The sequence below is a fragment of the Ursus maritimus genome, unplaced genomic scaffold (genome assembly GCF_017311325.1).
Source record: "Ursus maritimus isolate PB19 unplaced genomic scaffold, ASM1731132v1 scaffold_30, whole genome shotgun sequence".
Classification (NCBI taxonomy): Eukaryota; Metazoa; Chordata; class Mammalia; order Carnivora; family Ursidae; genus Ursus; species Ursus maritimus.
The window spans coordinates 19,523,291-19,547,260 of NW_024425564.1; the positions used below are offsets into that span (position 1 = coordinate 19,523,291).

Genomic DNA, 23,970 nt, shown 5'->3' on the forward strand with positions numbered 1-23,970 from the left:
GAGGGTGTAAGTATCTCATTTATTCTTGAAGTTACGCACTCATTTGTTTTATCCAATGCTTAGAGCAGCTTTTTTCCTAAGGTTGGTAAAAACTAATTTCTCAAAGTGACTTAAGCAGAACCTTACTGGCACACGGGTAGCTTACAGGTTAAGTAAGTTTGAGTCAAACTTTTGTCTGAATCCCATCTCCTTGATAATGATTGTGTGATCTTGCACGAATTCTTTAACCCATCTGTGCCTCAGTTTCATAAACTGCAAAAAAAAAAAAAAGGGTAATAATTAAAGGAGTGAATTCACTCACAGTCCTTAGAATGCTGCCTGATACATACTAAATAATTATATTATTTACTATATTTTATATAGTAAATTTATTTACTATATATTTATTTACTATATACTACAGTAAATTTATTATACTATTTACTATACTATTATTACTATACTAAATAACAATAATTATAGCTATTATTGTTATAAAAAGCACAATCAATCTTCCTGGTAGCTCATGAGTATTGCAGAATTCTAAAATAGCTTCTGAATCATGGAAATTGTGGAAAGTGAAAAATATTTACTGTACTCTAATTCTTTGCAAATTGATGATCCATGGTGTCAACAATTTACTAATAAAAATTTTTTACAAATAATTTGGCATTCAGAATGTATTTTCCCATTTAAAGACTACTTCTTATGACAGAGATACCTAGCTGCCTACCTAGTATCCCGTTTTTCCTTCTTCATCATTGACAGAGCACCGATTTTATTCTGGATGACAATGTGTGGGCAGAAGGACTATGTTTCTGGCCTTCCTCCCAGCTCCGATGGCCAGAGATGTAAAGATATTGCTGAATAGGGCTTCCAGGAAAGGCCCTTTGGTTGACTCAGTTGGGAGAAGTCTTTTTGCCCTTCCTCTCTTCCTCCTCCTCTGGGTCTTGATCACTGCACCTGATATCTGGGGACGATTTGGCTTTTAAATTGAACTTGAGAAAGGAAACCACTCGTTCAGTACGGAGAAGCAGAAAGATGGAAGCTGGATGCCTAGTACCAATTGTGGACCGTCTGTCTTCTTTCCATATATATTATCTCATTTAATCCTCATAACTTAGAGTTATCTTTATTTTTATAGATTAAGGAAATATGGTTAACTGATTTGCTCAAGGTCATACAGCTAGTAAGGGATAAAAGCAGAATCAAAGGGCTGTATACTTCCCAAATCTCTGTTTTCATTTGACCTTTGAAGTATATACTTAGATTCAGCATCAGCATCAAAATGGTAGTATGAAAGAGTAAAGTGCTCAAAGGCTCTATTTTTTTAAAAAAATGTATTTATTTGAGAGAGAGAGTGTGGGAGAAAGAGAGAGGGAGCAAGGGAGCCAGCAAGCATGAGCTGGGGGGAGGGGCAAAGGGAGAGAGAGAGAGAAGCAGACCCCCCACTGAGCAGGGAGCTGGACACAGGGCTCCATCCCAGGACCCCAGGACCATGACCTGAGCTGAAAGCAGATGCTGAACACTGAACCACCCAGAAGCCCCTCAAAGGCTCTATTTTTCTTATTATTTGGAAATATAAGTTCTTTAGCTCGCAATAATGGATTATTTGCTCAGCCAGCAAGTTATAAAAGGTATAGATTTGTTAATAACACTTCTCTGTTTTTTACAGTGCTTCAGCAGCAGCCTTGAGTTGGCTTTCAGTTTAGAAAAATCTAGTAGTTATCAAGTCTAAAGTTAGTGGGATAGCAGGAACTGCCATCTTGTTTTTAGTCACTTGCATATTCCAATAAACCCAACAACAAAAGAACCATTAACTCCACGGAATGTATCTTATTCCAGCTCCCTCCAGGGCAGTTCAGTAGTTAGTTTCACCTCAATGAATACTGACTACAGGAAAGAAAGAAACAAACAAAAAAGATTTTTGTCAACCACATTTACTGGCTCACATAAATATTTGAAAAAGAATCCATCTGTCTTCCCTTTCTGTACCCTTGGCACAATTAATTATAGTGCTTATTAAACAAATTACTGTAAATATCCAAAAGGGGAAAATGAATTGTAAACTATGAGAGGGAGGTCGATAAATAGCTAAATATGTCAGACACTGAAAGGATTATTTTTTCTTTAAGATTAAGCCACTGACTTGCAAGTTTTACTAAAATAAATTTCATTACTTCATCTCAAGTTTTGACAGTTGAATTTTTACATAAAAGTTGCAAAATTCCAACTAAAGAACAAATAAAACATTCAGACATAACTTTATTCCAACTTTAGCAAATAAAGAATGACTGAGTATCCATTTACGTTAGTTCTCTGGTCCAGAATACAATTCCATTTAAAATATTTGTGATCACGCTTCTGTATGTCATGGTTAGCTTCTAGTGGGAATTAGTATATAGTCTGTTCTTGATGAAGACAACAACGGACAGATGTTGCCTGATCCCTGGATAATGCTGAATGTGACAAAACCAGCGAGACACATTAAGATATTTCTCCTTTTCTTGAACTGTCAGGTCAACCTAAATAGAGATTAAAAACACACACAACACAGACATTACATAAGAACAGTTATCAATATCAGTTGTGTAGAAGATAAAAAACTCGGGGAGAAAAACTCCAGTTCTCAAAAGCCGATACATTTAGATAGGAGTAAAAAGTTTCAGCCACTTAAAAGAGCCATTTGTTTCATGCTTTTATGTTCAGTTTAACACCAGATATGCTTTTTAGGGAAGTCTCCAATTTTCAACAAATGCAAAAATTACATTAACCCAGCATCCAGAGATCCAAATGTTACAGGACTTCTGTCCCCTTAGGGCCCCTGTCATTGGTCACGCCACTTCGAAGAATGAAGAGGTGGACCGGACGAAGAATGGTGGGCAGCAAAGCAAAGTTCATTGAGCAAGAGTATAAAGTCCCTGGAGAGGAAGCGGGGGCCCAAGTGCATTGCCCTCAGAGTTTCTATGTTTAGGGGTTTTTATGAGCTCTTTTGCAGAACTTTCTTAAGAAATCAAGGTGTGCTGAGTCATGCCAATCGGGGCTTTGGTCACGTATCTGTCTATTAGGTTAATGTCCACGTGCTCATGGTCCTTTTTTTTGCTGAGATCTAGGGGCTTAGGTCTTAACTGCCTCTTGCCTGTGATATTGACAAATGCTTTTGTGGTTGTCTTATTTCAGGACGTTTTGCAGAAGTCATTTCTGCAAAGGCCGCAAAGCAGAATGTCAGTGCAGTCCTGTCTAAGATGCAAAACAGGATGTTAGTGCTGTTTTATCTTAGCTGTTCTGACTCCGTATTTTCTGGTTGGGGACCCTGGCTCTGACCATCTAACTCCTAACAGAAAGAGCTTGTTTTTTACTTTTTGGAAAGGAAGATAGGAGAAGGAAGAGAATAGCTTCCAAAAGGCTAAGAAGTTGATTCTTTCTACAATAGTCTTTAGCAAATCTAAAAGCAAGGTTTATTAGGATCTAATATGCTTAACAAGGGAATATCATGTAAACTTGAATATAAATACACACACACACACACACACACACTTCGAACTCGAATACACACACACACACACACACACACACACACACTTCCCTTCCATATATATATTACTTCCTTTCTATTAAACTTTGGGCAAGTGCCTAATACAAGAAGGAAGGCTATTTCCAGTGGCATATGCCTCAGATGAACAACAGACCTTCTCAATTCGGTTTGCTACAAAGCTGAACTCTATCTCCAGTGGACGTAGTAGGTCACACAATTTCCTGTCAAGCTACAAGAATGTCCAGAGATTTGGTTAGAGAAAGACGCAATAAAAACAGCTGGTGCCCATCATTTCACTGGGCTCCAATTTCAGAGTAGGTGACTCAGAGACTTTTCTCTGAGACAAATCTTGGACTGGAATCATGAAGAGTTGTCAGGTAAAGAGAGAGCCAGCGCAGCAGTAACTAACAGCTCTGACCTATGTTTGTAGCCAGCTCCTTTCCTGTTGTTACAGCAACATTTATTCAACAGATACTACAAATCTCTGTAAAACTGACTGGAATATTTACGCAAGGGAAAAAAAACCCCTCCTGTAGTTCAAACCCATTAGCAGTCTGCTTGTCGGAAGGCACGTCTAGTGAGACAGATGTCCTGTGGCTGTTCAGAATTTAGCATATACTCATGTGTACAGGCAAATACTCTGCCATGTTACTGAGTCAACAACACTGAAGGTCAAAATCACTCCAGTTTGCAAAATGTATTGCAGAATACAAAACAGTATTAATAAAATTAAAAGGTACACGTAGTATTTTCTCAATAAATGTTTCACTGAACTCATTTCGTTTTCATATTTACTATAAGGCAATTTAAAAAGAAAAACTGATACAACTCATCCTGCTTTCCTTTTTACCTTAGATATGAGGATACTATTGTATCAGTATCTGATCTTTCAACATTGTCTTTGGAGGCCTCAGATGTCCAACTCTGTTGGCTCAGTTTACTTAATTAGCAGTGAGAGTCTCTTATTTCTGCTACATTAAAAAAAAATGTAAGTTTCAGGTTTAGGTCCTTACTTATAAGCTGCTACACAAATTATAAAAATATACTCGTCTTGTTTAAGGAGGTGTAAGTCTGCATCTAGTTATCAGGAATATGTTACTATAACTATTTCACCTACAATATCGCTAATCTATGGCATGGAGATAGAAAATTAACATATTAGTCAAGAAAATTGGCCAAGAATGTCTTTTTTAATAAAAAAGGTACTTTTTATTAAAAAGAGAATTCAAGGCTTCACATGTGGGGAATTATCTTATTCCTATCTGGTCTGTACACAGAGGCAAATAAACAACCACACAGAATAAACTGAGTATCAGTTTATATTTCAAAAGGTAAACACATTTTGTAGAAGAGCTGACACTTCATTTTTTTTCTAAATCTTTTCCATATGTGAACTTCACCACTGACTTCAAAAGAAGACATAAGATTTTTAAAAAGCTCAATCACTAGTAAACACAGCTACAAATCTAACAGGAAATGGGGGGTGAGTTTTCTTCATTCATACATACATATACATATATATATGTACATACATACATACATTCAAATCAACTTCACCAAACCTCTTTCCTGATAGTTAAAGCAAACAACAAATTTTACTCCAACTTGATTTCATGTCACTTGCCCAAATACAGGATTCAAATCTGACAACTTTCTACAATTTATTCTTTTCAAAACTCTTCCATTTAAAAGTCTCCACTCAGCCACTTTGTGAGATGTTATTTTTCTGAATGAATTAAAATACACTGAGAAGAAAGCATTTCCAAACAATACAGTACTGATGCTTGTTTGATCTACGCGCAAGTTGTTCACTCAGACTGAAACACAAAGGGCAGTGTCTGTTTACTATTCACATTTCAGAGCAGTATTTGCTACTGCAGAAGGCTTGTTAATGCTGCTGCTCAGCCTAGGCAAGAACAAGATACAACATAGAGCAAAATCGATATTCTCCAACTTAAAAATTTCACATCTGAGTCTCTATTGTAATGATTATGAGTAGACCCACGGCACAAAGGAATTTATTTGTTTGTTTGTTTGTTTTGGGGGGGTACAAAATAATTTTTTTTTTAAGGTTTATTTATTTTGGAGAGAGCGCAAGTGAGTGGGGAGAGAGGGAAAGAGAGAGACTCTCCAGCGGACTCCCCACTGAGCACGGAGCCCAATACAGAGCTCACTCCCAGGACCCTGAGATCATGACCTGAGCCAAAAGCAAGAGTTGGACACTTAACTGACTGAGCCAACCAGGAACCCCGGGTACAAAATAATTTTTATTCCAAGAGCTTCCAAAGCTTCTTCTAACATTTCCTATTTATTCCAATAATTTTTAACTAGATGATCCACTTCAGAGAATGTAAATCAGTTCATTTTCCATCAGAAAATTTTGCCAGAACTACACAAGAACTTTTCCAAAAGGTTCAGGTTACCACTTACCCTCCTTTTAGTTTACACTTTGGAGCTTGTCCCATGAATCTGAGAAAATTATGACTGATCTCAATGTGCTATCTCTGCTACATTTTTGGCAGACATTTTTAAAAACCTTACAATTTTTTAGAACTTTTTAGATGGGATCCCCTGGGCCCTTTCATGTACATCGTTGATCTTCCAGCATCCCTCTCTAGTCGGCTAGTTTCTTTTCCTTTCTTACAACAGGAAACACAATGTGACTTTCCAGTCACCACTTCCTGTTTCTTACTGGCCCACATGCCACTGTGTCTACAGCGATGATGCTTGGCTTTACCTAATCATCCCTTTTTATTTATATTGGCTCTCTATACCTAGTCTGAACCTTCAAAGCCAAAGAGATAATATTAGTCACTAATTTCCCATGGAGACATGTGAGCACCACTTGAAGTGACCCATTCCAGATCGGGGTGAGAGGCTGGTTTGCTACCTTCGGGACATTCTTTACGGCTGGTGCTCCTGGACTGCACTGCAGCTGTTTCTTGTACTTTTCCTTTCTTTCTAAAAGAATGACATACCTCCACTGGTGTTCCTAACTTCAAAACAAATGTATTTTAGTTGATAACAATCTCATAGTCAAGCAGCACAGAACACTACAAAGGATTTCAATAATCTTGAGTAACAGTCTGTTCAGAGGGACTGCTATCTACAAGTGAAATCACTTTAAGAAAGCAGTGAGTCACTGGTATGATAATAAACAGCCACGCTAACTGGCAGTTTCACAAAGGAAGAACAACGTAATATTCCTCAAAGGGAATTAAGACAGACCAGATCTTATAATTAGAGTAACTTAGCCACAACTAAAATTGGGCTCACAATGAAACAAAATACTGTGGGATTATCTGATGACTTGAAGGTTCCCTGACTGCTGTTTTGTACACTGTGCTGATTACATATTAAGTATTTAATAATGGGAACAAATAAATGAAAGAATGCATGAGGGCAAAAATAAATATATTGCCAAAGCAAACAAAGCACAAGAAACTGATGAACATGGGCAGGTAGCCAATCTGAGCTTCACGTCGACTCTGCCTGAATTTAATACTGAATAATCACCTTTTTCTCATCTGGATAGATTTACGCCTAACTCAAGAGGGATGTCATTTAACACCACCGCGCAATTCTACCACAGTAGAGGTTTGAGTCTGCGAGGAGTTCCTTGAGAAGGTGTTTATTTCTCTGATGTACTTTGCCTGCACACGGACCAGGGTGGGAGAGATGCTTTGGTTATGGACTCATTTCATACACCCAAAAGGATGGTGAGCTGAATGATTTACATATCATTCTACTCACTTTTGTTTTGAAAAAGATAAGCGTGGTATCCTTCATCATAATATCCTAGTCACTACATGTAAAGAGGACATACATTCCAAAACAGGAAATATAAATGGGCACATACCATTAAATATTGTTAATGTAACCCAAGCTTTAACATGCTGCATTGAACAACACACTTCGAACCTGCCTGAAAATCAAACACAGGCCAGGGCACCTGGATTCATAATTAAATAACTTTGCAGTTCGTGCTATGACTATTTCAATTTATAGAATTATGACCTTGTTCACTCTGCTGGCCAAGAAATTCCAGACAAGCTCCCTCCTCCTGAGTATTTCCTTTCCCTACTGCATGACCTGCATAAGCCAGAAGAGAGAAAAACGTAAATACACACTTGGTTTGCAAGAGTTACACTTTATTACATGGGAGAAATGCTGTCCTTCTTCATGAGAGCTTGATGCCATAAGAAGCCAGGCCTTCACTAGCCTGCTGACAGCATCACACACAGGATTAGAGATGACATTTCTCCTAATTTTAAGCTTTAAAATTTAGTAATGCCACATTTAAATGTTTTAAAATGTCTACAAGGGTGCTGTTGTTGTTAGACATAAGTCATTCTTATGCTCTTCTAGAAAGTAGCCATGTTCTTAATAGTGGATTCGCCCTCAAGTCAGGTTATGGACACCCTCCTAATTCAAAGACTGTAGATTTGTCACCGGGATAAAGATCAGTAGATACCATACCAGCAAACTCTCTTTAGCTAGAGGCTTTTGTATTTTGAAATGAGGTAAATTGTGCCATGTCACCATTCTACGTTCAAAAAGTTACTAAAATATTTTGAATCTAGAATGGAATAAAAGGAGGCTGCTGTGATCAAATTATTTCAGCTCTACTTAAACTCTCTTCACATTCAAATAAGGTTTTAGAGTTAATCATATTGAAGCATAAAACTAAAGACCGCACTATAAAGCTATACAACCTAAAACAGGAAATACAAAGAGGAAGAGATTGCTAACTATTGCTGATGTCAATAAGCATCTAGCTGTATGATGCACTGTGCTAAGAGCCTGGAGGGGTACAGAGAGAAACAGGACACGATCCTCCTCAGTCCCCTTATTTTGCTTAAAACTGAGTCTTATCTGTTCGGAGTGTCCTACTTTATTCCTCTTGTATCAATAATTATTAATAACCCTCCTTTCACTGTCAAAAGTATTGTTTTGGATGAGAAATCAGATGGTCATCCTATTCATATGCAAGATTTATATTCAAACTTCTCATAAGCTTTCTAGAAAACAACATAAATTCCCTTAAATAGCCAAAGGCATCCAAATCCTGCATTTACTTTGCTAACAATTTCATGATTCTATATTTTACTTTATTCTATTTGCCTCTTTAATTTTTCCATAATAGTCTCACCAGAAATTAGCACTTTGCCTTATTCAATTTTTTTCAGGTGAAAGAGTCTTATCTCTTTGAAGAGATCAACAGTTGCTTGAAAATAGGGTTTTATATTTCTTTTATGTCTCTCAAGGATAGTATTATGGACACATATGATGGACTCAGTATGTATAGTTGTAGTAATAGAGACTGAGTGGCTGAAGGACCATACTAGATGGTTACAGTTATAATGTTATAGAACTGAGCACAATCCCTTAGGGATTTGAGAGAAACAATGCTTAATAAATCGAGTAAAGCCACTGAGGAATTAGAGCTTGAGGGGCGATGAAGAAAAATTATCATACGTTATGGTATTTGATGGTGTATGAAGGGCGTCCCCATACACTGTGACACTTGTGGCAGAAGACGAAGTTAGTCTTGGCCCCTCCAAAACCCAGGCTGTGTCTTTGCACAAAGCACACGATGTTCCAAGCCCTAGTTTCCTTCTCTATAATAGGAAGATAATGCCACTAGCCCCATCTCCTTTTGAGTTATGAGGTACAAGGGGAAAATATCCATAAAACTGAAAAATCTAGAGGAATCTGTTAATTATGTTATTCAATGTTTAGGGAGGGGAGTGCAGACTATATGCATGTGGGAGGAATTACGTCAGACCATAGTGTTACACATATGAGTTGCTGCAGTTTCTGGCTTAAGCAGTTTACGATTTAAGAGAGAAATTTTCCAAGAAGAATTACAGTAGAAAGTGAAAACCAGAGCTGAGGGAGTCTGTGAGGCACGGACAGAAACAGAGGAAAGGGCACTTCAGGATGCTTCAGGAGCCTGTGAGGGCTTCACGAGGAAATAAGTGCTGCGGTTGAGTGACACTTGGTAAAATGTGAAGAGGAAGATAAGGGCTGGGCCCAGGGAGCCGAAGAGAAGAGCAGTGTGAGGCCCTTGAGCAGAGGGTGCACAGGGTGAGAGACCAGGGAGTATGCTATGGCTGAGAGAGAGGTGTGTGTGGAGAACAAGGGCAATGAAGCTGGCAGGGGAGGCAGGCAGGGTCGACATGAAGAAGCGGCTCCCATCCCAGGCAGCGAGGAGCTACTTATTTTGAGAAAGACAGGCACATTCATGAGAAAAATTGTTCCCGTGGCAATGAAGATGGACTGCATGAGATGAGACTGGTGGCAGGAGGCCATTTCAATAGCCCTGACAGAAGATAATGAATTCTGGAACTAGGGCAATGTCACCCAGGATCACAGGAAGACACGTGAGAGAGGCATCCAGGTGGTGGAAACAGAAGAACCTGATTAATTGGATGCATGAGGTGCAGAATACAGAAAAATGTACGGGTTATTTTTTTCCACAGGGGAGAAGCTGGGTGTTGGGAAGATGTTTTAGGTGCAGATAGACTTAAGGAAGCATAAACTCTGGAGCCAACTGCCTGGTTTCCAGAGCTGTCTTTGCCACTAACTGAGTGATCTCAAAGAAGATATCTGACCTCTCTGTGCCTCTCTTACTTCATCTGTAAAATGGGATGATAATAATAGTGCGTACCTTACAGAGCTATTATAAGGATTAAATGAGTTAACATTTATGAAGCATGAAGAACACAGTGAGTGCCATATAATTGTTTGTAAATAAATTTAAGATGGGATACAATTTAAAGAGACTAATCAGGGCGTACGGGTGGCTCGGTCGGTTGGGTGTTCAACTCTTGATTTCACCTCAGGTCTTGATCTCAGGGTCTTAGGATCAAGCCCCGAGTTGGGCTCCACACTCGGTGGGGAGTCTGCTTGAGGATGCTCTCTCTGCCTCTGCCCCTCCCCCAACTCATACTTCTCTCTCAAATATATAAATAAATTAAAAAAAAAAAAAAAAGAGAATCTGGCCAGATAAAGGGAGAAGTTGCACAAATGGGAAAGAAAGGATATAAAATTTGGGACAAGATCCAGAAACGGGGCAGGAGGGTAGTTCAAGTAAGAGAGTAGAGAAAGGAGACAAGGCAGATGAGAATGAGCATGGAGTGGGTTAGAAGATGAAGCCATTCAAATGAACGTCTCCAATTTCTAGCTGAAAGAGAGAGGACGGCTCTGTGATAATGACTGAAGATAAAGGGGGAGGGAAAAAATGGGGTTAAGGAGAGTGCTAAAGGTCTGGAAGTATGTCTGGGAGGAATGAAAGAGCTGATCGGTAGGAGAGCCTGGATGAAACTGGATAATATAAATTTATAGTGGTACCAATCTGCAGCTCTGGGATTTCTCCAACAGAGTTCAGCCTAGACATAGGATTGAAGGCATTTATTAGCACTGACCAAGAGGTGGGGATTTACAGGCAAAGGGTGGTCAATGGACAGTGGAGTAAAGAAGCTGCAGATACTAATAAGAGTATTGGAAGTTACATAAAAGGGGATCTAGGTTGGATGGAGAAAAAGAATGTAGGTTTGGAAAATGGAAGGAAACCAGTTGCTTCAGATAATGATAGGATTAGTGAATAGAGATTAAGAGCTAAGGGTTAGAGGATGCACAGAATATGGGGTACTGCAATTAAGATGTTAAAAGGACAGTGGGATGGTGATGATGGGGGCCAGGCGATGACAACGATCAAGCTCAAAGGGTGGCAAGAGAAGCAGGTGCGAATAAGAGCAGAAACAACAACAGGCAGCAAACAGGTCAAGGGACAGGAAGCTACTATATTTGATGGAAATGTGGAAGGAATATGTGCATAAGGTACCTTTTATAAAAATAATTTTTATTTGAGAAGGGGAAAATGCAAATTTGATTTAAATTCAAAATAAATAAAAAAATCATTCTGAATGTTACAGAGAAAAAAGCTAACAACTATTCAAATACTCACTATAAAGCGATGAAGTCCGTAGTACAATAGGATATCTGCTAAGGTAAAGTTATATCCTGTAAGGTAGACTTTATCTTCAAGATAGGAATTAAGATCCTAAAAAATAAATAATAATAAAATTTTAATTTAAAAACAGTAATAATTGGGGCCTCTGGGTGGCTCAGCCAGTTAAGCATCCAACTCTTGATTTCGGCTCAGGTAATGATCTCAGGGTTGCGAGACTGAGCCCCATATCAGGCTCCATACTCAGTGCAGAGTCTGCTTGAGATTCTCCCTCTTCCTCTGTCCCTCCCCCCACTCGTGCACTCGTGTGCGCGCTCTATCAAATAAATAAAATCTTTGAAAAAAAAAACAGTAATAATAAAGTTAACTACCATATCATTGGACTTCAAACATTTAGAAGACTATTAGAAAACAAAATACTGACTTTTAATTTGATAAATTTAATCTGACATTAATAGATTCAGATTCATTCAAAGGAACAGATCATATACCAATCACCTCATTTTTAAAAATAGGATAAACCTTATTAGTCTTATTTTATTTTAAAGAAATAAGAAAACAGTAAAAAATGCTATTCAAAATGCCATCTATGACCATTTCAAAGATACCAATTTTGGGGGGGGAGGGCAGAGATCATTTTTTAAATTATGTTCATGTTAGATATACTTTTTCCATTACAATATAAAAAGCTCTTCAACAATTTCTCTTAAGAGGATTATAATTTATTGGTTTGCTATATTTTTATATATACAGATTTAAAAATTTTTAATTGTAATACAATCATATTTCCATCTTAGCCACCTTTAAGCGTATAATTCAGTAAATATCAGGAGTATTCACACTGTTGTGTATCCAGTCTTCAGAATTTTTTCACCTTGCAAAACTGAAACTCTATCCTATTAAACAACTCCCCATTTCCCCCTCACCCCAGACCCTGGCAACCACCATTCTTTCCATTGCTATGAACTGACTACTTGAGATACCACACGTAAATGAAACCATACAGCATTCGTCTTTTTGTGACTAGCTTATACTTAGCAAAACACCCTCAAGGTTTAGCCATATTGTTAGCATGAGTCAGAATTTTCTTCCCTTTTGGGGCTAAATAATATTCCATTATTTATATATACCACATTTTATCTAGTCTCCACCAATGGGCCTCTCTCGGCTATCATCAGTAATATTGCTATGGACGTGGGTGTACATACATCTCTTTAAAGCCCACTGTGAATTATTTTGGGCATATATCCATAAGTGGAATTATTGGATATATGGTAATTCTATTTTGATCTTTTGAGGAATCAGCATATTGTTTTTAATAGCAACTGCACCATTTTACATTTTTAACTGGGTTCTTAGTTTTTTTTTTTTTTTTTTGCTGAGTTATAGGAGTTCTTTATATATTTTGAATATAAACTCTATTAATTACATAATTTGCAAGTATTTTCTCCCATTCCATGGGTTGCCTTTTCACTCTGTTGATTGTGTCTGGTGATGCACAGAAGTTTAAAATTTTGATGTAGTCCAATTTATCCATTTTTACTTTTGTTGCCTGTGCTTTTGGTGTCATATTCAAGAAATCACTGCCAAATCAAATAACATTGTATTTTTTTCCCTAGGTTTTCTTCTAAGAGTTTTATAGTTTTAGGTCTCACATTCAGGACTTCAATCAATTTTGAGTTAATTTCTACATATCATGTAAGGTAACATTCCAACTTCAACTTCATTCTTCTACAATTGGAGATCTAGTTTTTCTAATACCTGCAAGACTCCACAGTTTTTTAAAAAAGATTTATTAATTTATTTTAGAGAGAGAGAGGGAGAATGCAGGCACGGTTGTGGGGGGAGGGGCAGAGGGAGAGAATCTTCAAGGAGATGCCATGCTGAACATGCAGCCCAACACAGGGCTCCATCTCACAACTGATGAGATCATGACCTGAGCCAAACCAAGAGTCTAGCACTTAACTGACAGAGCCACCCCTAAAAGACTCCAGTTTTAATCACCATTTCAACCTACAGAAAGTTCTTTGCCATTTGCTCTCCAGACCACAATCACCGATTTTCAAAATGCAATGTTAGTTAAAATATATACACAAAAGAATTCATTTAAATCTTTAACAACAATAACAACAAAATACTAGTAAGCACTGAGTTCCCTCAATGGCGAATAAGCACTTTTGAAGGAAAAAAATTATTAAAGTACATGTTAAAAAATGAAATAAAAATCTTAAGAAATCCTAAAAGTAAAAGTCTGACAGAACAGCAGGAATGAANCAATTACCTCCCTGAGAAAAGAAAAAAAATGTAGATTAAAAAACAAGATCATATGAATACTTTAGGTTCCTCTCAAAATTAACATGTAATTTAACAGCACAGGAATTCATGCTGCATTCCTTACATTACATTCAAATCAAATGAGACAAAAGATTCACAGACAAAAGTTCATACATCAGTTACATAGATTATTATCATATAGTCTCACAGGCTCCTCTAAGGACTAGTTACAGAACACTAACACTGCTCAGTGGTCAACAGCATTTATTCCAGAAAAATTCCTTAAACTGTAGAGAACATTTTGTTTTCTCAAATCACATCCCAAACGCCTGGCACATGGTAGTTCCGTATGTAGTAAACATTTGCTGAATTGAATTTAATCTCTTTGAGTATGCCCATGTCTTCACCTAGAGACAGTAATTTTCAAAATGCTATATAAACATGGAACTGCTAGGGGTGATACAGATGAGGGCCTAAAGGACTATGGACAAAAATGAGACAAATGCAGAAGAATCAAAATAAAATTTGAGTACGGAGGGTGAAACAGCTGGTATATGAGCTACCACTTAAATTCTAGAGTGATCTGTGAATGGAGATAGTTTCTCTCCAAGTGTCTTCAAATGAAAAAACTCGGATAAAATTTAAGAATAAAATAAATATAACTTCAATTTAATTTTAAGAAGTATTTTTAAAAAAGGTCTGAAATAATAATTTTTTTTTTTTTTAAAGATTTTATTTATTTATTCGACAGAGATAGAGACAGCCAGCGAGAGAGGGAACACAAGCAGGGGGAGTGGGAGAGGAAGAAGCGGGCTCCCAGTGGAGGAGCCTGATGTGGGGCTCGATCCCAGAACGCCGGGATCACGCCCTGAGCCTAAGGCAGACGCTTAACTGCTGTGCCACCCAGGCGCCCCTGAAATAATAATTTAACACTGCTTTGTACAGTGTATATATTCTTAAAACAGAATCCATGTGTAAGTTTTTGTTATAGACTGTCCAGGTTGTCATCTTTAAAATGTCCTTATAATTAATATTTTTCTGATTAGCGATATAACACAAATTTCCCTGCCATATCACAGAATTTCACATATTCAGAATATTCACAGAACTAATATTCAGTGTTCATTTCCTTTGTTTTAAACAAGTCTTTCCCATGCCACTGCCAAAGTTTATCAAATATTTCCCCCCCAGAGTTCTACCTGAGGTTTTTTTTCTAATTAGTATTAAACTTTCTATTAACATTGAAAAAGCAGTATAATAAACAGCTATATATTCTCTATCTAGATTCAACAAATGTTTTGTAATGCTTGCAATTTTGAAATTGTATATTAACTTAATTACGAGCCATTTAAACTTAGAATAGTGGTTTTAGCCTGAAATGGAACTTAAGAGAGTAAGAAAATAGTCCAGTATTAAAAATGGGCAAAAATTGCATACAAGGAAATTTTTTAAAATGATTTAAATCCTAGTACACCTATATGAGGCAATACTAGCAGGTTATCGAGAAGACAGTATAAATGAGTATTTTGTGGACGTGACAGATGTTCAAGACACAGTCAGTGAACAAAAAAAATGCAAGTTACAATGGCCAATAGCTGCCCACTTTTAAAATAAAACACACATGTCTATACAGAAAAGAAAAGCATGGATAGAACACGAAGGGAGTTCAATAAATATTTGATGACCAAACCTAAGTGTTATTAGCGCTTCTCTCTTGGTGGGACTACTAATGCTTGAAATTTTTTCCCTTTCTTGTATTTCCTAAATTTATATAATAATTACTTACTGCCTTTAAGATAAAAACAGTAAAAAGCAAAGCGAAACAGAAAACAACCCTTTCTCATCTATGCTCATATGGCCAAAAATCACATTGTAGTCCATTATACATACATCTGTCTCCCCCACTGGTCTGAGCTTTGTACAGGCAGGGGCTGTGTCTACTGGGTCACTGTACCACTGGCCCTTAGAACTGCATCAGGCACATCAGTGCAGGTACAGGTAAGGAAACTGGCAGAGCAAGGATGACAACTAAATCACCTGTTCCCTGTACACTTCAAAAATGGTAGTATCTCCAGTCAGATTCTCTTGATTGGAATTTCAAATAATATTTACATATCCCAGATACAACGTTTTGGTGGAATTACTTTCATGTTCTTAATACCCAATCTCTAAATATAACTTTGAACTTATAAACCCAATTCAGTGAAATCCTGTTCATATCTTTCAGAATGAAGTATTTTATTACTATAATTTTCTTCTGGAAAATTATAAGACATAGTTATATTTATATTTTATTTGCCTGAAATCCCACATTCACTTAAAGGAAAGACATGCTTGCTTCCCTCTGGAAAGGGTGCTGTGCATGACAGAGGCCAGTGGGAGCGGTCAGTATGGATATTAAGCATGAACAGTTGATCAGAATAAACCTATAAAGGAACAAGGACTGAAATTTACTCTTTACCGGTTCTCTTGATGATATCTATCAAAAATATAGTTTAAACCATCTCTCCCAGAGTGATCAACGAAAAGTTTTCAGTTCTGAAACCTTCTTGCACAACTTATACTACCAATTTATATGATAATGGGAATAAAATTAGAAAACAGAAGGTATTCTTGCGGTGACATGTGGTTGCCTACATGATCTCTAAGGTTCCTTCAAATTCTAAGCTTCTACAAAAATTTTTTTGATCTGCTTTATTTTTATGTAAATAATTAATAAAAAATATCATTTGGAATGTTTTTCACTGCTGGTGACTCTGGAGCCATATTCAGCATATTCCTTGTACTGACAGATTCTTTTATTTTGATTTTGCTTCTTTGGAAAGAAAATACAAATCTTAAAGCAGTAAGTCTCAAGGATCAGTGTAACCATTTTTTTCAGTAATTCCCAAAGATTCTGATTCCCTTCTTGCTTTCAAGAAAGTACTTTACTGCTAAGTGGAGAAACTAAGTATTAAAATATTACATTAAAAAAAACCCATACAAATAATTGTTGACTCTGATGAGTGTTAGGAAGAAAAAGCATATAGAACAAAGACCTAAATGTGTTAGAGAGAAGTGGTCAAGAACATTTCTGGGGAAGGGGCATCTGAGCTGAGATGTGAAGGGGAAGGGTGGGCAGAGTCTGTTCCCAGCACAGGTAATAACAGATACAAATTACCCAGAGGCAGAAGGAAACAAGAAAGCCAATGGCTTTGGCTAGTGAACCTCAGGGGAGAGAGCTTCCTGCTACTAATAGCTGATGCGTTTTTAGCTTCTAAAGAGAAGTCACGATACCTTCAACAGAGTGCGGATGTCGTCTTTATTGGAGTGCCCATCTACTCGAGTTACCCTGTATTCCAACCACTGCTGAACGATTGCTTTTTCTTCTGCAGTGCTCCCAAGCAAATACTCTTTGTTGGCCTGCTTCACAAGATGAGCTGCTATAGTAGTTAGTCCTGTCAGACTTGGACCATTGTTTGTTTGAAGAACTGGAATCTTAAAAAGAAAAAAAAAGTTTTTCTGATAAATTTTAAAAACAAATACCAACATGACCTTAAGTTCCAAGGAATCACTAAATCCCTCACTGTTTTTTCAAACACCCTAGGATTCTACTCTATTCTATACTAAACTATATTCAAATGAAAACCAGGAAAATAGTAAAGATGTTATTTACAATTTGAGAACACATGCTTGAAGTGAAACCGGTAGTAACACTGCCGAAGTCCATGTTTCTACATAATTCATAACTGTGCATACCCAAGAGGAAAAAATGGAAATCCTACTAATAGTGCATTAGTTTTAAGTTTACCAATACCCTATTTTAGCAGGACGAACATACTTAAATAAAGCTGACTTCTGTAATAATAAAAGGATATGGTTACAGTAACACTGACTTAATGTTGATGTAGTTAGAACCACCAAATGGGATTTGGGCTGGTTTTAGTGATATGTGATCTAATACAATTTTCAAATCATTTAGAGTGAAGTCACGTTGGCCAATATTTCATATTTAAAAAACATTCCAAAATACAATTGGAGCCACTGACAATACTCCGGGCTTCAGGTAATCATTTGAAAAATAATCCTGTTTCTGTTTCCATTATTAAAACAGCAATACAAAGGTTCAGGCTGTAAGAAATTGAGAATTAATTAAATGTTCTTGATGCACAACCAAGCAAAGCACTATGAGAAATTTAAAAGAAAATGGAAGGTATCACATGATGGGGAGACTGATCAATTACAAATAACAATATACAGTCTAAACTACCCAAACAAACAAAAAAGAGTATTTTCTTGGAAAGAGGGCTACTTTTTGCAGTCACTAAATAGTATCTTGTACCTGTAAAGTGATTTACACTTTGCAGGACACTTTCATGCTCACATCTAGGTCAACAGGACTCTCTGAAGTATACAGAGAGACTAACGTTTTACAGGTACAGATTCAAAGGTTACCTCACAAGTCAAAGGAAGTAACAAAAGGTACTCTCCGGTTTTCCACTTCTCATCTACTTCCCCTTCACTACTTAGCTCCTTGAAATTTTCACTTTTGCCTTCACACCTCTAAGATCACCAATAATATCCTTTAAAAAAATGCACTGAAAGAAAACAATAAGGAACCCTCTGGCGGTGCTGATTCTATTGTTTTATTCCTTGTTAGTTGGTTCCTTGTGTGCTTACCTACCTGTGTTCACTTTGTGGTAACTCACTGAGGTTTATTCGCTTTTCTGAAGGTGTATTATACTTAAAAAACAAAACAAAATAAAAACAGAAAAAACTTGCAATCAATGAGCATGTGGGGGGAAATGGCATTTAATTCTAAAGAGAATTATTTGTAAAAATAAATTACCTACAATCCTACATTGCTAACTCAAAAACTTCCCAGTTACCTTCTCATTACACCTTCTAAGTTGGTAATTTCATCATCATCTTACAAAGAACCAAGGTCACCCGCTTTGTCATGGCAAAATCAGGGTTTGGATAAAGCAAGACTGACTTGAAAGTCCTTTCTTTTCCCTTCAGACAGCCTAAAGCACACAAATCTTATGTAGTTGCAATTATGGGACACATACTTTTTCCACATTCATCTTAGGATGCCATGGTTTTCTAAGTAATCACCGTTGACGGCTAATAAGTAATATTATAATATGCTGATGTACCATAATTTAACGAACCATTCTCTGAAAGCTGGATCTCTGCATTGTTTTCAATTTTTTAAAAATTTCCTTAAATAATCTCTACACCCAACACGGGGCTTTAACTCATGACCCCAAGAGATCAAGAGTCGCATCCCCTACTGACTGAACCAGTCAGGTGACCCTGGATTGTTTTCAATTACATAATCTCCCCTTATCTGTGGGGACTATGTTCCAATACCCCCAGTGGATGTCTGAAACCATGGATAGTACCAAACCCTATATATGCTATGCTTTTCCTATACATAAATACCTATGATAAAGTTGAAGAAATAAATTAGGCACAGTAGTATGAGATTAACAGCAATAACTAATAATAAAGTAGAAAAATTATACCAATATACTGTAATAAAAGTTATGTGAATGTGTCGGTCTCTTTCCAACCATCCTATTCTACTGTACTCACCCTTCTTGCGATGATGCAAGATTTCAAAATGCCTATATAATCAGATGAAGTGAGGTGAACGATGCAGGCGTTGTGACATAGTGCTAGGCTACTCCTGACCTTCTGACACTATGTCAGAGGGAGGATCATCTGTTTCTGGACGCGGCTAAACATGAGTAACTGAAACCGCAGATACCAAAACCATAGATGAGGAGGAGGTACACAGATGGGTGACTCTGTATAATTGGTAATGCTGCAGAGAATATCTTATTGCTTGATGTGGAGAACAAAGGCAAAAGAAAAAAATTAAATTTTCTTACAACTTACAGCCCAATGACAAGTCCTCGAGACAGGTAGAGTGACATTCCTCTAGGAACTCAACTGCCTCCATCGATGTTAATACTTTGCTAAAGGCAAAAGGCAACCTTAGCTTAACAGCAACCCGACCCCCAGGATCCTATAAATCTTCTTTAACGTACAAAAATCCCTTTAGAAACTGCCTTTATCTCTACCCCCCCCCCCAAGATATATGTTAGCACTCATCCTCCAAGCATTTGGCTCCCTGATAATACACCCAAAGGGTCTCATGACTCAGGCTTTATTATACAGTAATAAATGATCTTTTCCTAACAATAGCTAGCCATTCAAGGTCCTGGAAACCTTGCTTCCAAATTCCTTAGAGACTTATGCTATCCTTAACCCTCTCCCAACTTGAACGTGTATAATCAGTCACTCCTCACAACCCCCGGTGCAGCTCTTTCTGCCTATGGGTCCTGTCCCTGTGCTTTAATAAAACCACCCCTTTTGCACCAAAGATGCTTCAAGAATTCTTTTTTGACCATTCGCTCCCGAACACTAACATTTTCACATCACTGCTGGCTTACTGCTGTCAGTTGTCTCCCTGCCCCACCAAAAAAAAGACCGAATCTTTTCATATATTCCCATCTCTTTCCCCAAACATATAAATAGAAACTTTCAATAGCTGCCCTCTGCTAAGACCAAAAAAAAAAGAAAGAAAGTTTTAATTAAAATAAGAAACCACACTCTGAACTCCAAAGCCGTCACAACTGCCCTCAAACTATAATTTTGGGCTTACTTTGCATTGCAGCACTTTTCATATTGGCCTACTTCTTGCCCCAAACTTCCCCCAATCTTTCATAATTTTGATCTTATAGGTTTTAACACCAGCTTTTCTGTGAAGTTTACAAATCCATTTGCACAGTCAAAATTAACTTTCTCCTCCACATTCCTCAACATCTCCTCCATTTAGGATATATTGTCTTGCCTTAAATTAATTGCCAGCGACTGTTTCTCATACTACGTAAGCTTCCTGAAGGCAAGACTTGTGTCTTGGCAATGTTCTCTAAAAAACAGAAACCAAACCAGGGAGCAGTGGGTGAAGGGAAGGAATCAGCATGAGGCCAGAGGAAAAAGCAAAAGCAGGAGGCTTTGGCTCCAATCAGTGGGCTCATCTTAGGCAAGCCCGAAGACCTTTCTAAGCTTCAGTTGAACTTATGTGTAAAAACTACACTAGGACTAGTTTTAACATAAACCAAATGAAGAACAGAAAAAGAAAGAACAAAAAATAAACGTCACATGGAAAAAAATCTCAAGGGGGCAAAATATTTTATCTATTCAAAGTAGTCTCCCTACAATCATTCTCCTTTCCTAATGCATTCCATCCACGTCAAACGATGTTTATGAATGAAACACACATGTTCTTCATCGCCCTGATAAATCTGAGTCCTTATACCTTACCAATTTCATACTGTATTAATCTTCCCCTTCATTGTCTGCACGTCTCTGAACTTGAACAATCAGAAAAACCTTCCTTGAATTCCAGATTGGACCAAGACCACTTATGTGCTCTCTCAGCCATCTCGGCTTCAAAGTAGCACTTTTCACTTATTGTAATTAAAATAGCAGCAATATTTGTCCACCGAGGTTAAAGCTTCCTGAGGAGGAAGGAGTGTGTCCGTCTTCTCAACCACCGCTGCATTCCCCAGTCCCTGCACAGTGCTACTTGGCACCCCGTTAGCTCTCTGGAATAGCTGCATGACACTGAATGAAAGGTTGTGTTACCGTAAGTGCTGTCACTGAACGCAAATACGGGGCCTCCAGATTGGTCTAAGGGCTATCTGAAGGCCCTCCTCGCTTTCCCAAAACAGGATGACAATTTCCCAGGAGAAAAATTTCAGGCCAAGCCGGAACCGGGCAGATTCCCGTCCATCCTCCAGGAGCCAGGGCCGCAGGAGGAGACCGACAGACGCCAGCCAGCCCGCCCTGCGGCGCAGACACTTGCGGAGAAGAGCCGCAACCTCCGCCACTGCCGACCAGTCCGTCTTACCTGGGCTCAGCAGGGCCCGCTCCTGTCCACCTCTTCCCATCCACGCCACCCCGTTTCTCACCTGGCGCTCGCCCTGAGCGCTGTATTTGTTCCCTTTACTCAACCCCAGGGATTTCTCCAACAGAGTCAACTCGGCAGTCGCCGCCATCTTCCGGCAGGAGATCCTGGCAGGGGAAGGACCAGGACAGCAAGGATCTTCTGCATTGGCTGGGAGGGAAGGCCCACGCCCACAAACGTCCCCAGCTATTGGCTGAACGCAAGGGGGCGTGGAAAACGAGCCTGCGCTCAGGAGGCGGGGTCAAGGTAAGGGGAGAGGCGGAAAGATGGGTGTGACACTGGTGGAGAGGTGGTGGCAAATGGCTCTGTGAGTTCTTGGAGCTCCTGAGGGCGTATTGCCATAACGGGCTTTGATGTCTGCCAACTTATAGACAGCAGGCTGTTGTCCTGGCTGGCAGAATTAACTGGTTAGCTGATTTGACATGCTAAGAGACTTTATGCATAATTGGAATTGAGATTTACCTTAGCTTGGCTTGGGAATCTGTGAATTTGAACAAATTGAATAGCAAAGAATTCACAATCTATTAGGAGTTTCTAACAGGGTGTTATTCATGGGAATTTTTTATCGTATTGGAAAAACAAATTTTTCTACATTCAATCTGCAGCTCAATAGTAGCAGTAGCATTAAAATTTAAAAATTATTTATAGAGCACTGGGTAGGTTAGATACCATCAAGCAATTCCTGTGCCCCACGAAAATCGGCCATTAATAGTTTTAATGATCTTTATTTGCAATACCACAAAGATAAAGTAGTGATGTAAATTATGTAGTTTTTGTCATTTAAATAAGCAATGCACGTAACATTTTCCCTCTGAGCTGTTACATGCTTACATCTTTAAAGTAGAAAATGGGGGGCGCCTGGGTGGCGCAGTCGTTAAGCGTCTGCCTTCGGCTCAGGGCGTGATCCCGGCGTTATGGGATGGAGCCCCACATCAGGCTCCTCCGCTATGAGCCTGCTTCTTCCTCTCCCACTCCCCCTGCTTGTGTTCCCTCTCTCGCTGGCTGTCTCTATCTCTGTCGAATAAATAAATAAAATCTTAAAAAAAAAAAAAATAAAGTAGAAAATGGGTAGTGTGTGTTGAAGCCTGGACTACTTCTAGAAGATTTCTGGAAAAAATGCTTTCCACATTAAAAAGTAAATAAACAAAATGTGTATTAGTCTTAGAGAAATGGAAAAGAAGTACTACAAGGTAGTTGACCACTAATTCAGAAATATGGAAGTTTCATAGGGAAATACTGTCCCTTCCTTACTCCCAAATAATGAGTTAACACTGGCGCAGAATTAAATGTAAGGAAAAGGAAATTTGGCCAAATCAACATAAACAAAATACAAAGGAAATTCCAGTGTAAGTGGATTGTTGCACATTGATATTCTATTTTCCATATACAGAGACTTGAATCACTATTTCATTGGCCTTCAAAAAGGCCAGTTCTCTGAGAAAACTCACCTATCTATTTTCAGTGTTTAGGTTCAGTTTCTGCTTATAATAAAACATTTTTAAAAATTCCATAGTTCTGTAATTCCAGTGGATGGTATATTTAAAATAAGACTTGACCTGAACTGTGATTTGAGTTCCAGGATAAAAAAAATAACTGGATGGACGTTCCCCTAAATGATAGAAGTGATAGTTTGGGGGAGTAAGATTGGATAAATGGATAGAATATCACCTTCTAACTTATGCAGTTTAAATTATTGCAGATAGATTTTGTAATTAAAAAGAAAATTTGTCTTAATGTAGATAGAAGCTTCTTCCCTTCAAGCCCTGAAGTTTTTTAATACTGAATTTCTTTTTATTTTCTGGTATTCCTACTTTTGTTGTGGATGTTCACAAATGAGGGGGGAGAAAATTGGTTAGCCACTGCAGTGCTTCTGAAGTGAAAGGGAAGGGAAGTGGTGCCACATAAAAGAGGCAAATTTATGGGGTTCCTGGGTGGCTCAGTCGTTAAGCGTCTGCCTTCCACTCAGGTCATGATCCCAGGCAGGGTCCTGGGATCTGATCGAGCCCCACATTGGACTCCCTGCTCAGCGGGACGCCTGCTTCTCCCTCTCCCACTCCTCTTGCTTGTGTTCCCTCTCTGTCTCTCTCTCTGTGTCAAATAAATAAAATAAAATCTTAAAAAAAAAGAGAGAGACAAATTTAAACTGGAGTCCAGGAAACAGAGTTTCTATATTCTATTCAGCACTAACTGGTTGTGTCACTGTAGGCAGGCAATTAGCCCTTAAGACTCAGTTTTCCCAAATAT

General features: G+C 38.2%; 1 protein-coding gene and 1 long non-coding RNA gene across 3 annotated transcripts in view; one reads left to right on the plus strand and one right to left on the minus strand.

The window, feature by feature from the left end:
• EEF1E1 (eukaryotic translation elongation factor 1 epsilon 1) lies at positions 1-21,882 on the minus strand. 2 transcript variants are annotated; one of them, XM_008692831.2, is made up of 4 exons: positions 21,731-21,882; positions 17,040-17,240; positions 11,487-11,582; positions 1-252 (listed from the first exon to the last, which is right to left on the minus strand). In XM_008692831.2, exons 1-4 carry the CDS (start codon positions 21,815-21,817, stop codon positions 142-144), a joined length of 495 nt encoding a protein of 164 aa, XP_008691053.1. In that variant the 5' UTR covers positions 21,818-21,882; the 3' UTR covers positions 1-141. The 2 variants fall into 2 exon arrangements, with proteins under 2 accessions (XP_008691053.1, XP_008691052.1); XM_008692830.2 differs by lacking the exon at positions 1-252 and adding an exon at positions 2,227-2,504.
• Positions 21,865-23,970, plus strand: part of LOC121106074 — a 41,127-nt gene continuing 39,021 nt past the window's right edge. Inside the window, exon 1 of the long non-coding RNA XR_005838798.1 lies at positions 21,865-21,972. This is a non-coding gene — a long non-coding RNA (uncharacterized LOC121106074). The remainder of the gene's footprint in view (positions 21,973-23,970) is intronic.

Bases quoted from the DNA above. Each gene is read 5' to 3' on its own strand.
- EEF1E1 (XM_008692830.2), bottom strand. From the start codon at position 21,817: ATGGCGGCGACTGCCGAGTTGACTCTGTTGGAGAAATCCCTGGGGTTG. The intron at 11,583-17,039 runs GTATCGTGACTT...TTTATTTTTTAG, and splicing joins ACATCCGCACTCTGTTGAAG to GATCTTAATTCCTATCTTGA. The intron at 2,505-11,486 runs GTGAGTATTTGA...ATCTCTATTTAG, and splicing joins ACGGACTTCATCGCTTTATA to GTTGACCTGACAGTTCAAGA.